General features: G+C 55.9%; 6 protein-coding genes across 6 annotated transcripts; 2 read left to right on the top strand and 4 right to left on the bottom strand.

The window, feature by feature from the left end:
* On the bottom strand, nucleotides 1–707 carry ASPZODRAFT_118248 (hypothetical protein; the record flags this gene model as incomplete). Its single annotated transcript, XM_022721194.1, has 2 exons — nucleotides 593–707; nucleotides 1–520 (listed from the first exon to the last, which is right to left on the bottom strand). Coding segments are annotated over exons 1-2 (552 nt in total), but the record flags the coding sequence as incomplete, so codon positions are not given.
* Nucleotides 708–894: 187 nt separating this feature from the next.
* ASPZODRAFT_133273 (hypothetical protein) lies at nucleotides 895–2,518 on the top strand. The gene has a single exon (XM_022723234.1). It carries the CDS (start codon nucleotides 923–925, stop codon nucleotides 2,132–2,134), a length of 1,212 nt encoding a protein of 403 aa, XP_022580759.1. The 5' UTR covers nucleotides 895–922; the 3' UTR covers nucleotides 2,135–2,518.
* A 663-nt stretch (nucleotides 2,519–3,181) lies between these two features.
* Nucleotides 3,182–4,885, bottom strand: ASPZODRAFT_67283 (hypothetical protein; the record flags this gene model as incomplete). The annotated part of the gene is made up of 2 exons (XM_022729444.1): nucleotides 3,182–3,790; nucleotides 3,914–4,885. 2 exons carry the CDS (start codon nucleotides 4,883–4,885, stop codon nucleotides 3,182–3,184), a joined length of 1,581 nt encoding a protein of 526 aa, XP_022580760.1.
* A 1,408-nt stretch (nucleotides 4,886–6,293) lies between these two features.
* On the bottom strand, nucleotides 6,294–6,839 carry ASPZODRAFT_53385 (hypothetical protein; the record flags this gene model as incomplete). Its single annotated transcript, XM_022728455.1, has 1 exon — nucleotides 6,294–6,839. A coding segment is annotated over one exon (546 nt), but the record flags the coding sequence as incomplete, so codon positions are not given.
* A 647-nt stretch (nucleotides 6,840–7,486) lies between these two features.
* Nucleotides 7,487–9,294, bottom strand: ASPZODRAFT_67199 (hypothetical protein; the record flags this gene model as incomplete). The annotated part of the gene is made up of 3 exons (XM_022729436.1): nucleotides 7,487–9,000; nucleotides 9,057–9,090; nucleotides 9,253–9,294. The coding sequence occupies 3 exons, from the start codon at nucleotides 9,292–9,294 to the stop codon at nucleotides 7,487–7,489; spliced, it is 1,590 nt and encodes a 529-aa protein (XP_022580762.1).
* Nucleotides 9,295–9,638: 344 nt separating this feature from the next.
* ASPZODRAFT_2089477 (hypothetical protein) lies at nucleotides 9,639–11,549 on the top strand. Its single transcript, XM_022727694.1, has 3 exons — nucleotides 9,639–9,716; nucleotides 9,769–10,751; nucleotides 10,841–11,549. Exons 2-3 carry the CDS (start codon nucleotides 10,060–10,062, stop codon nucleotides 11,421–11,423), a joined length of 1,275 nt encoding a protein of 424 aa, XP_022580763.1. The 5' UTR covers nucleotides 9,639–9,716; nucleotides 9,769–10,059; the 3' UTR covers nucleotides 11,424–11,549.
* Nucleotides 11,550–11,809: the final 260 nt, after the last annotated feature.

Below are 11,809 nucleotides of genomic sequence, written 5' to 3' on the forward strand. Positions count from 1 at the left end.
GAGTTCGCCATCCTTGAATCGTGTGTCGGCAACGGTCCCGCACTTGCTACACGTCCGCTTGGCGAGGTCAGCACCGAACTCCTCGACAACCTGCTTCACCTGCGTGCCGAGATCAGTGCAGACAAAACGTTTCTCCCACACGACCTCGTTGCAGGACCGACAGTACCAGCGCATGGCGTCGACGGTGTCCTCCCCGCGCGGCACCTCCAGCACAATGCCCACCGTATCCTTGAATCGTACGGGACAGTGCGGCGTGTTTCCCGACAGGAGGAACAACGAGCCCTCGTGGATCGGAATGTCCTGGAACCGGGGCGGCGTGACGCTCGTGTCGACTGTCTTGAGCAGCATCGAGCCCCGGTACTGGTAGAAGAACTCCGGCGTCGTGTTGATATGGTAGTCTGTCCGCGCGTTGGGTCCGCCCACCACCATCACCGTGTAGCCGGCCGTCGCGGGCGACGATGGGTGATATACGCAGTAGTTATTCACGGGCGGCTGCAGCAGATGCGAGTTGGCTTCCAGCCTGTCTCCAAGCAAGTATAATCAGTTTGAAAAGTAGCTGGATAGAGAGGCGAGGCGGGGGCGGGGGAGTCACCATTTGGGGATGTTCAACGCTGGAGGGAGCATGTTGATGGAACCTGTCGAATTGGCTTGTGTTTCGGTTACTCTGTGAAGGAAAGAATAACAACTTTCAAAGCTATTTATAACCAGCTTGCCTTGCTTACCTTGCTGTCGTAGTCGTAGTTGATGACTCTCTTCTATTTTTTGTATGACTAAGCACGATGTCATTTGGATGACAGCGGAGATAACCGGTCTTAGCCGGGCCCGGAAATACGTTTTTGCGGAAGATTTCTGTATCGATTCAAGATAATTTTTGGAGGAAAGCAACAGCCACCAGGACCGGTTCATACGAGGAAACCCGACCATGGCGACGTCTCAGCCTCCCCTCCGCTTCACCGGCCACAAGAATTTGGTGCACCGTCTGGTGCTGGCCACCCTCACTGGCCGGACGGTGCACATCTCCCAGATCCGATCCTCGTCGCCAACGAATCCGGGCCTGGCGCCGCATGAGATTTCGTTTCTGCGGCTGCTGGAGTCTGTCACGAACGGCTCCGAGATGGAGATCTCATACACCGGTACCATCCTGGTCTACAAGCCGGGTCTGATCACAGGCAGCGCCGCGGGGCACGGCACCAGCGGCGGGTTCATCCGCCACGAGCTGCCTGCCGGGTGCACGCGCGGCGTGAGTTACTTCCTCGTCCCGTTGTGTCTGCTGGCGCCCTTCTCCAAGTCGCCGATGAAGGTCACCTTCACGGGGCCTGGTGTCATCACCTCCGCGACGCCCGCGGGGGATCTGTCCGTTGACAGCGTCCGCACCGCCATCCTGCCGCTGTACAACCAGTTCGGCATCTTCAACAACATCGAGCTCCGCGTGCTGCGGCGTTCGAATATCGGGGCGCATGGTAAAGGCGGCGCGGGAGAGGTTCAGCTGGTGTTCGGCCACCAGGTTCGTCTGCCCAAGACTCTGCACCTGCTGAACCCCGGAAGGATCAAGAAGATCCGCGGTGTGGCGTATTCGGTTGGCGTGGCGGCCTCGAACAACGCGCGGATGATCGAGGTCGCCCGCGGGGTGCTCAACCCCTTGGTTCCGGATACTTATATCTTCTCGGACGTCTCGTCCGCGCCGCTGGTGCCCGCACCCGAGCGCAACAACGCCTCCGCCAAGAAGAAGTTCGGCCTCGGGTTCGGCCTCTCCCTCGTGGCTGAGTCGTCGACGGGCTGCTTCTTCTCCGCTGACGTGGTCTCCCCGCCTTCAGGCGGACAGCCGCCGGAGGACATCGGAAAAAACTGCGCGTACCAGCTGCTCGAGACGATCGCCAAGGGCGGTTGCGTGCCCCCCGCCGCTGCGTCTACCATGGTCACCCTGATGACTATGGGATCAGAGGACGTCAGCCGTCTTCAGATCGGCCGCGCAGTCATCGCAGATGAGAACTTGATCCAAGTTGCACGCGACCTGTCCAAATTCGGAGCCCCAGGTTGGGGCATCCGCGACGCCGCCGGCGAGAACGAGGATGGAGATGTGATCATCAGCGTCGTCGGACGGGGGATCGGCAATGTCGGAAGAAAGGTTGCTTGATCGAATTGCCTATACCGTCGCCCCCCTCCCCCAAAAGCCTTTTCATCGCCCATACAATTATCCCTCCGCCCAACACATACCCATTGGGAAATACCTCATGGTCGGGCATCGTGGCCACAGCCCGCTTCGTTACAGCATTACGGGGCTCTGCATAGACATCCGTTTCAGGCGCTTGCTTGCCTGCTTGCTTGCTTGCGACTAAAATCTCGCAGATCAGGACATACATTACATCAAAAGTCCAGCCTGATGTCTTCTTCCACACGTCGACATTCATGACCCAGCTGTCCAAATCCCCTTCGATCTTGGACCTTGCACTATTCGTGCATTCTATCTGCACTGTATAATAGATACCCGGACAATAGACATCCATTATCTTGTTTGCAAGCCATTTTTTTCTTTCTGTAATTTGTAAGATACCATTATCTTGACTATTGTACAGGGAAATGGCAGAGACATGAGTAAAAGCGCGAATACGACAAATCAGGCTTCTATGAAGCCAGGATATTAAATAGATAGCAGTATATATATATATATATATATAATCGACCCTCATTGAGACTTAAGAATTGTCTATAAACATGGTTAATGAATATATAAAAAAAGAATCCACGCTCGGTACTCGCAATGCTTGGTTAATTGCAATCTGGTATGCAGGAGGCCGTCGAGAAAATACAGAAAGAAAATAAATATCAGCAGGAATGTGGTTGGAAAATAGTAATGATGAAATGGGAGAAAAGAGAGACAGAAAAAGAAAGAGAGAAAAAGAGAGGCATTATGCAGGCCCAAGTCGCGTCATCAGTCAGAAAGTCTTATATGTATAGTTAGTAGGCATGTTGGTCATGATATTCAAAAGAAGAGAAAAAGAAAGAAAAAAAGAAAGGAAATAAACTAGACTCCGAGCTCCGTGCCATGGGTTTTGATCTTCACCGTGATACGCCTTGAAATGCTGGCTGTGGTCTTTCTTCTTGTGTAGCGCTGGTTCGTCGTCATGGTATGGTCTTCTTGTAAGTTGGGTGTAGTCGTCGTCTTCCTATACTGGAATTGTCGTCACATCATCCGATAAACCAGATCCGATGCGAGCTCAGTCGTCGTGTCCAGCAGATTCCTGAGACCCTTCTTCCCTGCGGATATCTTTTCCTCTTTGGGACCGGTAGGGCTGCCCAGGACGCTCTCCATGGAGGGACAGTACTGCGCGAGATCGCGGATCTTGCATGCCGCGTAGTGGGTGACAAGCCTGCGAAGCTCGTTGTCACGCAACTGGGTCGCCGAGGTCGGTGAGATGGGTTCAAGGCGCGTCGTCTTGGTGTAGGTGTAGTGCAGGAGGTCAAGGATCATCCTTGCCTTGGCGCTCGTCAGCGAGGAGATGAACTCGTCGTCGTTGTTTTCGGAATCCGGGAACGACAGGTGAAGCAGATCCGAGTGCAGCTTCTGAAGGCAGAGCTGGGCCAGCGCCGGAATGAGGTACTTGGTCGCAAAGACGTAGACCTTGGCGTGGAAGACCAGGTACGGGAGTTCTCCAGTCGACCGCAGAGCGAGAGAACTGCGGTTTTGATGTCTGTAGGAGGGCCGTTGGTCGGCATATGCCAGACCGGCAAACTCACCCCACAGGTTCACTCCTTTGGGCTGCAGGGCAGGCTGGCGCGACAGTTGCTGTTGCTGTTGCTCCTCCTCCTGCTGCTGCTGTGGGATAAAAGAGGTGTCGATAAATGACCGCTCCCGGCCGGGAGACAGGGGCATGGCTTCCTCCTCGATATGGCCTGTTTCCTCTGCCGGTGCCACGGGTGATTCTTCTATCTCTTCTGCGGGAGCAGCTTCACCCGAGCCCTCGCCGCCAGATGGTTCATCAGGCCAGGCAGTCTCAAGTTCCGGAGGCGTCGGTGAAGCTTGTTGCCAGCTGTCCGACATATCAGCCGGGCCAGCAGTCTCGGTGGTGTCGATGAAAGCCTGCTCCGGCATGTCCTCCAGCGCATCCTGGGAGGTCTCGGGTGGCGGCGTCGTCGGGGGTGTCAGGTTGGACGCAAGGTCTTCCATCGACGTCTCAGTCGCCACACCCTTTCCCTTCTTCTTGTCCTTCTTGCTCTTCTTTCCCTTCTTGCTCTTGGGTGCCGAGCTGCCCGCTTCCATGCCCCAGGCATCGGCGTCTTCATCCGCACCAGGGGCTTTCTCTTTCTCGGTGTCATCCACGACCGGCGTAGACACCTCTAAGGGATCCTCTGGCGCAAGGGCCTCCTCTGCTCCCGCCTGGGTCGGGTCTGGCACTACTACCGGCGCTTCCTCTCCGGGAAACTTGGTATACTCCAGGGACGACTGGCGCTGGTGGTAGTGGTGGGGGTGGTCTTCCTTGGCCGGCGTCCCAACAGACCGCGGAGGGGTCGGCGCCGGAGGAGGCACGGTCGTTGACATGGAATCGGTGCGAATTATCCCCTTCCACGGGCTAGGGCCTGGTCTGGAGCTTCCGCCGCCTCCATACTCATCCGGCAATGCAGGCACGGTGTACTCGCCCCGGTAAGCATACTCGCAGAACGCGACAAAGGTCTCGACATCCTCTTCCTCGAGAATGGCAATTCCATGCTTGGATTCCCGGCTGGTGCCGTTGTTCATCAACTCATCGAGCGGCTTGGAGACATGCTGGGCCAAGCCACGCTGGATGGTGAGCTTGGTGTGCTTGGGGCCAACCAGGAAGGTGAAGGGTGGAGAATAGATGATGCTGAAGCCATTGGCAGGCTCACTGTCAGTGGGAATGTTGTCCATCATGATAGCAGGAGATGAATGCAGGCCGAAACTGGCATGTGCCCGTCAAGAGGTGCCAGAAGCGACGTTTATAAGGGAACAGGACAAGACAAGGCATGGGTAGGGAGAGATCGACAGATACACACCTGTTGTAATCCCGGCATGACTCCATTGGGCTGTAATCTGGGTGTTCGTCTATGTGTGAAGCTGCCTCACACACAGAGAACAAGTCGATCGGATCTCAAAAGCAGTTCGTCGAGGGGTGGTGGTTTGGTTGTTGTTGTTGTGGTGGTGGTGGTGGTCTCTGGCCTAGGCTAATATATATTTACCGCCAGTCTGCCAGAGGAAAGATCCTCACCACAGCACCACTCAGTCCCAACTTCCTGACAGCAAGGCGCTCCTCCTACTCCTCACGGTTGCCCCCTTTCTTTCAGGGTCATCTCGAAAGCTCCCAGCCATCCTCTGCGAGCGAGATGGGTCCTCATGCTCCAGCGGTCTGCTACGTGGGAGAAGCTGATGGGCAGCCCGGCCAGCAGAGCAGGGTTTAGTCGTGCTAGAGCAAGCCCACCACTGGGTACGGAGCATCCACTGCAGTAATTAGGTATTCTCGGGGAAACGGTACCCTCGAAACATGCCAGAGAGCGTGTGTCCACTGTCTGTGTGGGTTTCGCTGGGCGCTGTTTGTTGCCCGATCCCAGCCTTCTCCGAGACCCAATTGCGGGCCTGGCGGTTGCAGGAACGCGTTTAGTTTGTGAGTTGGCCGGGATATACCAGTTATTCGTGCTTTTGCCATTCGATGGCTGTTTTATTTTATTATTATTTTTGCCTCCTCGGTATTGGCGACCTCCTAATAATATTCGTTGCGTGCAGGATCCCCGATTCTTGATCTAGCGGTCTGGTCTGTGACGACTCTGTACGCCTGAGACGACCGAGTACGACTTCGAGGTCATCGAGATGGACTAGATTAACTATACCATGCCTCGGCTAAGATGATTGAAGTGGGAGGCAGATTGAGATAAGACATGGTCACTATCAGGTGGACATCCACGGTGTTGGACCGGTGGCAGCAGACGTGGCTATCCCGGATGACTCAAGACTGTAGAAATGGAGTACAGTGCTAATCCATTCTCCTGGCCATCACCCACAGGCGATGGTTTGGCCATGTGGGAAAAAAAAAAGGGTAGTCGTGGCTCGCCAGAGCCGTGAGAGAACGGTTTGTGTCGCTAAAATAGCATCATGAGAGGAGAAATCGAAGTCAGTCTACATATATACATACATGTCATTCTCTCCAGTCGCGAGGAGACAAGCAGGCCAGCGCGATCACCACATCACGCACCCCAAAAACCTCCAACCATTCAATTGGACCACCATCCATTTCGATCATGAAGGGAGCGTGTGACTGGTGCTGGAATGTTTAGTGGACAAGCCGAATCTCCGTCCTGCCTGGCTCCCACTCCCTCAGCCCCTCTCTGATACTATACCAGAAGCGCAGCCGAACACACTCCTGCCGGGCTGTCTCGATATCGCTGCGAGAAAAAGCGTCGCCTAGCGTCGCGACACATGCCGCGATACGGCCTTCGTTTTCGCGCTGCAGCGCGGCGATGACCGTCTCTGCCTCTGGTTGCGCGCCGGCCTCCTCGATGGCCTCCTGGACCTCCATCACCTCCATCAGCGTCTCCCTGTCCAGTGCGTGCTTGGTCGCCCCGTCCTCCGCCGTCACGTCAACCCCGTGCCACTCGCGGAGAAGATACTGCGCACGTTGTAGCGGGTCCAGCAGCGTCCGGTAAGCCTCATTGATGCGCGCGGATAGCGCCTCGGCCCGCTGCTTCAGGGGTCCCGCGGGGTACTTGTCTGGATGGATCCCGCTCTGCAGTTGGAGGAACTCGCGCCGCAGGTCGGCTGGCGTGATCTCGAACGCGGATGCCGGCGGCGGGCCCGTGGGAATCGTCCGTGCGAAGATCGTGTAGTAGTTGGTCAGATCGGGGAGGCCAGTCAATCCGTCCGTGTTGTTGTTCCTCCCGCCTGCTCGGTCTGTATCTCCCACGGACTGTTCATTTGGCGAAGACGACTTGACCGACGCATGACGTGTAAACGACAGTCTTGTCACTGTCGTTGTCGTTGGCGTAGTGCTTCTAATCGTTGGCCGTAATCCCCCCCCCTCGAAAGGCCTCGTGCTCTTCGTCAAGTGCCGACACACCAGACACGCATTCGCCCGGCACTGGCTGGGCCGCGTCCTCGTGGCGGAGAGAGGCAGCGGAGCCAGTCTCGTCGCTGTGCTGGACAGCTGGACTAATCTTTGTGGTCTTATCGACGCCATACTCAATCCTCTCAGGTGCAGCCCCCGGAAAGCAACTCGAAGCAATGGCAACGTACGAAGAGTAGCCGAGGATGCAGGAGGAAGAAGGAGAAGAAATCCATGCAGCCTTGGCGCATTACGTCATCAGCGTTTCTTTGTAGTATTTATTCAGATATTATTATTATTACAAGGTAAACTGCCCTGTTTCTTAATAGATAGAAGTAGCGTGTAAGGTTTATAGGGAGTTAGAGAGTGATTGGGGGGGGTTATCTAGGGAGACATCTAGGGAGGTGTTTTATTTGTACTTATTCTTTAGAGGCCTATCTTCACTCAATCCCCCAGAGCTTGACAGTGCGGTCATGGCCACAGCTTGCAATCCAACGGGCATCGTCGCTGATATCTGTGCTGAGAACGTTGCCCGAGTGGCCGCTTAGCGACTTGACGAGCGACCAGTCGTCAGCGCTGAAGATGTTGACGTTCTTGTCGAAACCGCTGCTCACGAAGAAGGTGCCGGCTTTGCGTGGCTGGGTAGTCGCTGCCGAGGTGCTGTCGTCCGCGGCCGCGGGTTGGGAAGTTGGGAGATTCGTGAATGAAGTCGACTCGCTCCCTTTGAACCACCGCAGGTCGGAGACCACGCTCTTGTGTGCTCCGATGCCGCCGATGTTGCGCACCTGGCGCAGATCCCAGCACTTAACCCATCCATCGCCCGACCCGGACAACACCCGGTACCCGTCTGCGCCCCAGTCGAGGCCGTAGATCTCGCGGATGTGGCCCTCGAGGATCATGACTGTGCGCCCGGTCCGCAGGTCCCAGATACGACCGATGCTATCCAGCCCACCGCTAGCAAGCAGGGAGCCATCGCCGTTGAACGCCACGGCATACACTTCACGTGAGTGGCCTTCCTGCAGCAGCAACTCGCTCGTCGTCTCCACGTCCCATAGACGCCAGGTCGTGTCAAACGAGGCCGAGGCCAGGTACCGACCGGACGGGTGGAATTCCAACCGGCACACGCGGCCCGAGTGTCCGGACAGTGTAGACAGCGGCTTGTCCGAGTTAAGAGACCACAGCGCGACGGTTCCTTCGCCGCCACCGGAGGCCAGATTGACCGCAGACTCGGAGACGGTGGATGACGGAAGCGTCGCACCGGGGAACCACGACAATCCGCCGACGCGGTCGGTGTGGCCGGTCAGGGTGGCCTTCTCCTCTAGATTGGGTACGGTAAGCAGCTTGATGCCTCCCGCCCAATTCCCCGCGGCGATCGTCTGGCCGTCGGGAGCGAACCGTGTGATGCTGACGGGTCGGTCGCCTGCAATCTGCGAGCCGTACAGCTCGAAACCCTGCAGTTTCTCCTTGATCGCCTTGCGATGTTTGATGTGTGTCCTTAGCGGGATCGTTGAATCCTCCTTTAGCTGGGCCACCCGTGCCCGGGCTCGCGGTAGCGAAAACCGGGCTATCGCCTGCCGGGTCTGGAGCAACTCCGGTGTCCCCTCTGTGTAGAACTCCTCCTGATGGTCGCCTTCCTCCTCCTCTTCCGCCTCGGCCTCGGCCTCTGCGATCGCCTCCTGCATTTCCACGTCCCCCTCCGCGGCGGCGGCTGCCTGCCGGTCCGCCAGGTCAGTCAGCAGCTCGCGGAGTCGGTCCCGTCGATCGACCGGCCCTTCCCCAAACAGTGTGATCGGTTCGCCGAGCTCTCGTAGTCGCGCCCGCACCCTGTTGTCGTCTGTAGGGACCGCCATGGCGGCAGCGCGTCGCTTGCGTTCGAACTGCGACAAAATCGCAGAGGCTCGTTCGGGAGGGATGCCTCCCGCAGCTGAAGGGAGCTCATAGTCACGGTCGACAGCTATTGAAATCAGCGTTGATTCAAGTCGGAATCCGGAGACGGAGAAAGTAACTGACGGATGTTGGCGAGATCCACGCCCATGTCTGTATCCTATAGCGCCACCCATCGGGCATCAGCAGCAACTCCTAATAGCATCTCAAGCCAGTGCAACTGTTCGAGGCCGAATATATCGGTAACGAGACGCTCGAATTCTGGTCTAAAGCATGAATTTGGAGGGCTGAATGGAGCTTCAAGCTGGGGGGATCTGCCTACCTCCGCCTCCTCGACATACGCTTGTCGAGCCGGATGCATCATCTTGCCGGTATCTGTAGTCCCAGTCTGGAGAACGAAAGCGAGGAAATATCAAAGAATGAATAAATGAATCGTTGTAGGCAGCGTCTGCCTCGTCTGGAGAGCAGCGAAAAGGTCCCGTGTGGAAGAGTTGGCGGGGAGGAATTCAGACCGGGGGAAGTTTAACACTGCCTTGCGTTCTACAAGGAGCTTCCACCACCAAGCTGACAGGCACGAACAGCAATTGGGATTATCCCGTCTTGATAGACAGGTGAGGGTGGTCTATTCCTTTAGATTCTTGATAAAATTATTTTGTTTTCTTGTCTATTCCACCTGTGGAGGTGGATCTGGTGGTCCTCGCTATCCGAACATCCCTATGGCAATAACTTCACAATGCTATCAAATACCGAATACTAACTATGATGGCCATCTCTACTAGAGACAAGGTAGGATACCTATTCTATACCCGAGTTCTAAAGGCAGAACTGACTCTGAGAGATGGTGTCTCCCTAGACTTCTGACGATAAAAAAAATCCATCGCGATAAGAACCCGCTACCACCCTGCCTTCCACCTTGTCGCGTTCACCAACTGTACATTCACACGTCTACATATTGTTGCAAACCGATAGGTGTATTGGGGGATAGTATACTGGCTATATACTGCAATTCTCTGGTGGTTTGAGGTGGTTCGCACTGTATTCTGTGATAAAGCGGTGCGTGCAGATGCTTGAGCAGATTTGGCCCTCCGCTCGACTACCGCTGGGGGGCCCCCTGTGACGACCGCCGTCGATGAACTCGTTACGCCTGGTCTGCAGAGCCTGCAGTGGCTTGGACGGATTGTCGATTGTCTCTTCAGGCTTGGTGCCTGCGAAAAGAGCACGACTGCCGACATCGAAGCGCCCGCGTTTGCCGTGGTGTGTATTATCGACGTCGACCAGACCCTTCCATTCGACACGTCAGCACTGCTCTTCTTCCCCCGATAGCTGCTCCGATCCGCCGCGCAGGATCAGCTACCGAGTCGCGGTCTCATCGTCCGGCAAGGGTCGTCGCTTTCACCCGGCCAAAAACGTGTACGACTTCGATCCCGCGGTTCACGATGCTTTGGGACTCGTCAACGAGGATGACAACCCGGTGACACGCCGCAAGCAGCGGCCAGATAGTGGAGAGGATGCCTTCTTCGTGAGCAAGATTGGGTGCCCGCAATCGGGAGCACAGGAATTAACCACCGTTGCGTTCGGTATCGCGGACGGGGTGGGCGGCTGGACCGAGTCGCGCGTCGACCCGGCAGATTTCTCGCACGCGCTGTGCGGCTATATGGCCAGGTCGGCGCTGAGTTGGGAGTCTCCCGCGGACACCCTCAAGGCCAAAAGCTTGTTGCAAATGGGATACGACCAGGTGGTGGCCGACAAGTACATCCAGGCGGGGGGGAGCACCGCATCGGTGGGCATTGCCCACAGCGATGGAAGAGTCGAACTTGCCAAGTAGGTCTCTTCTTTCCATACACACGCATATTTACACACACATATATATATATATATACATATGTATAAGAATACTAATTCTACTACAGTCTCGGCGATTCCGGGTCCGTCCTCCTCCGTCTAGCCGCCGTACACCACTACTCCATCCCCCAGACGCACGGGTTCAACACACCCTACCAGCTGAGCATCATCCCGCCGCAGATGCGCAAGCAGGCGTCCATCTTCGGCGGCTCGTTTCTCGAGGACCTCCCGCGCGACGCCTCCGTCACGAACATCCACATGCAGCACGGCGACGTCCTCCTCCTTGCCACGGACGGCGTCTTCGATAACCTCAACAACCAGGATATTCTGAAAAATATCACCTCCCGGATGCTCTTCACCAAGGCGTGGACTGCCACCGTGCACTCCGGGATGAAGGTCTCCGAGAATCTCGCGGATCTCACCCGGTCGGGCGGTCTTTCCTCCTTGATGCCCGCACAGGCGAGCCATGAATATTCCCTGCAGGGAATGCTTGCCGCCTCGGTAGCCAGCGAAGCGAAACTCGCCAGCGTGGATATCCGCCGCGACGGACCCTTCGCCAAGGAGGCCCAGCGCTATTACCCTGGGGACTGGTACAGGGGTGGCAAAGTGGATGATATTTGCGTCTTGGTCGTGGTTGCCGTGGAGGAATGATACGGCCGCATCTCGGACTATAAATCCTACGACGATTTTTATATAGTATAGACAAATAGACTAATTCATATCCCAAATGCCTAGGTATTAATAATTACGCCGTATTGTTCCTCCCAAGTATGCAAGAACTTATACTGGGCTCTCTAAACATCAAGCCGGTGCTAGAAGTTACGGGGGAAAGGTCTTCAAATTCCTGATGGAAAACCTCGGCATGAAATAAGAAATAGCAGTCAATGTACAAACAAGAGTAAAGAATAAAGCAGGGCTTTTAAATTTCAACTCTGCGTTTCAGCACCACTGATTTGAGGAACCCGGAGGAATTAGGCATGAAAGCAACAAGCATGATAAGAAACAGACAAAGAGGAGAAAAGAGGCGGAGATAGGAA

This window comes from Penicilliopsis zonata, assembly GCF_001890105.1.
Source record: "Penicilliopsis zonata CBS 506.65 unplaced genomic scaffold ASPZOscaffold_8, whole genome shotgun sequence".
Lineage (NCBI taxonomy): Eukaryota > Fungi > Ascomycota > Eurotiomycetes > Eurotiales > Aspergillaceae > Penicilliopsis > Penicilliopsis zonata.

Coding starts and splice junctions, on each gene's coding strand:
- ASPZODRAFT_133273 (XM_022723234.1), top strand. CDS start 923: ATGGCGACGTCTCAGCCTCCCCTCCGCTTCACCGGCCACAAGAATTTG.
- ASPZODRAFT_2089477 (XM_022727694.1), top strand. CDS start 10,060: ATGAACTCGTTACGCCTGGTCTGCAGAGCCTGCAGTGGCTTGGACGGA. Junction 10,752..10,840: donor GGAAGAGTCGAACTTGCCAA/GTAGGTCTCTTC, acceptor ATTCTACTACAG/TCTCGGCGATTCCGGGTCCG.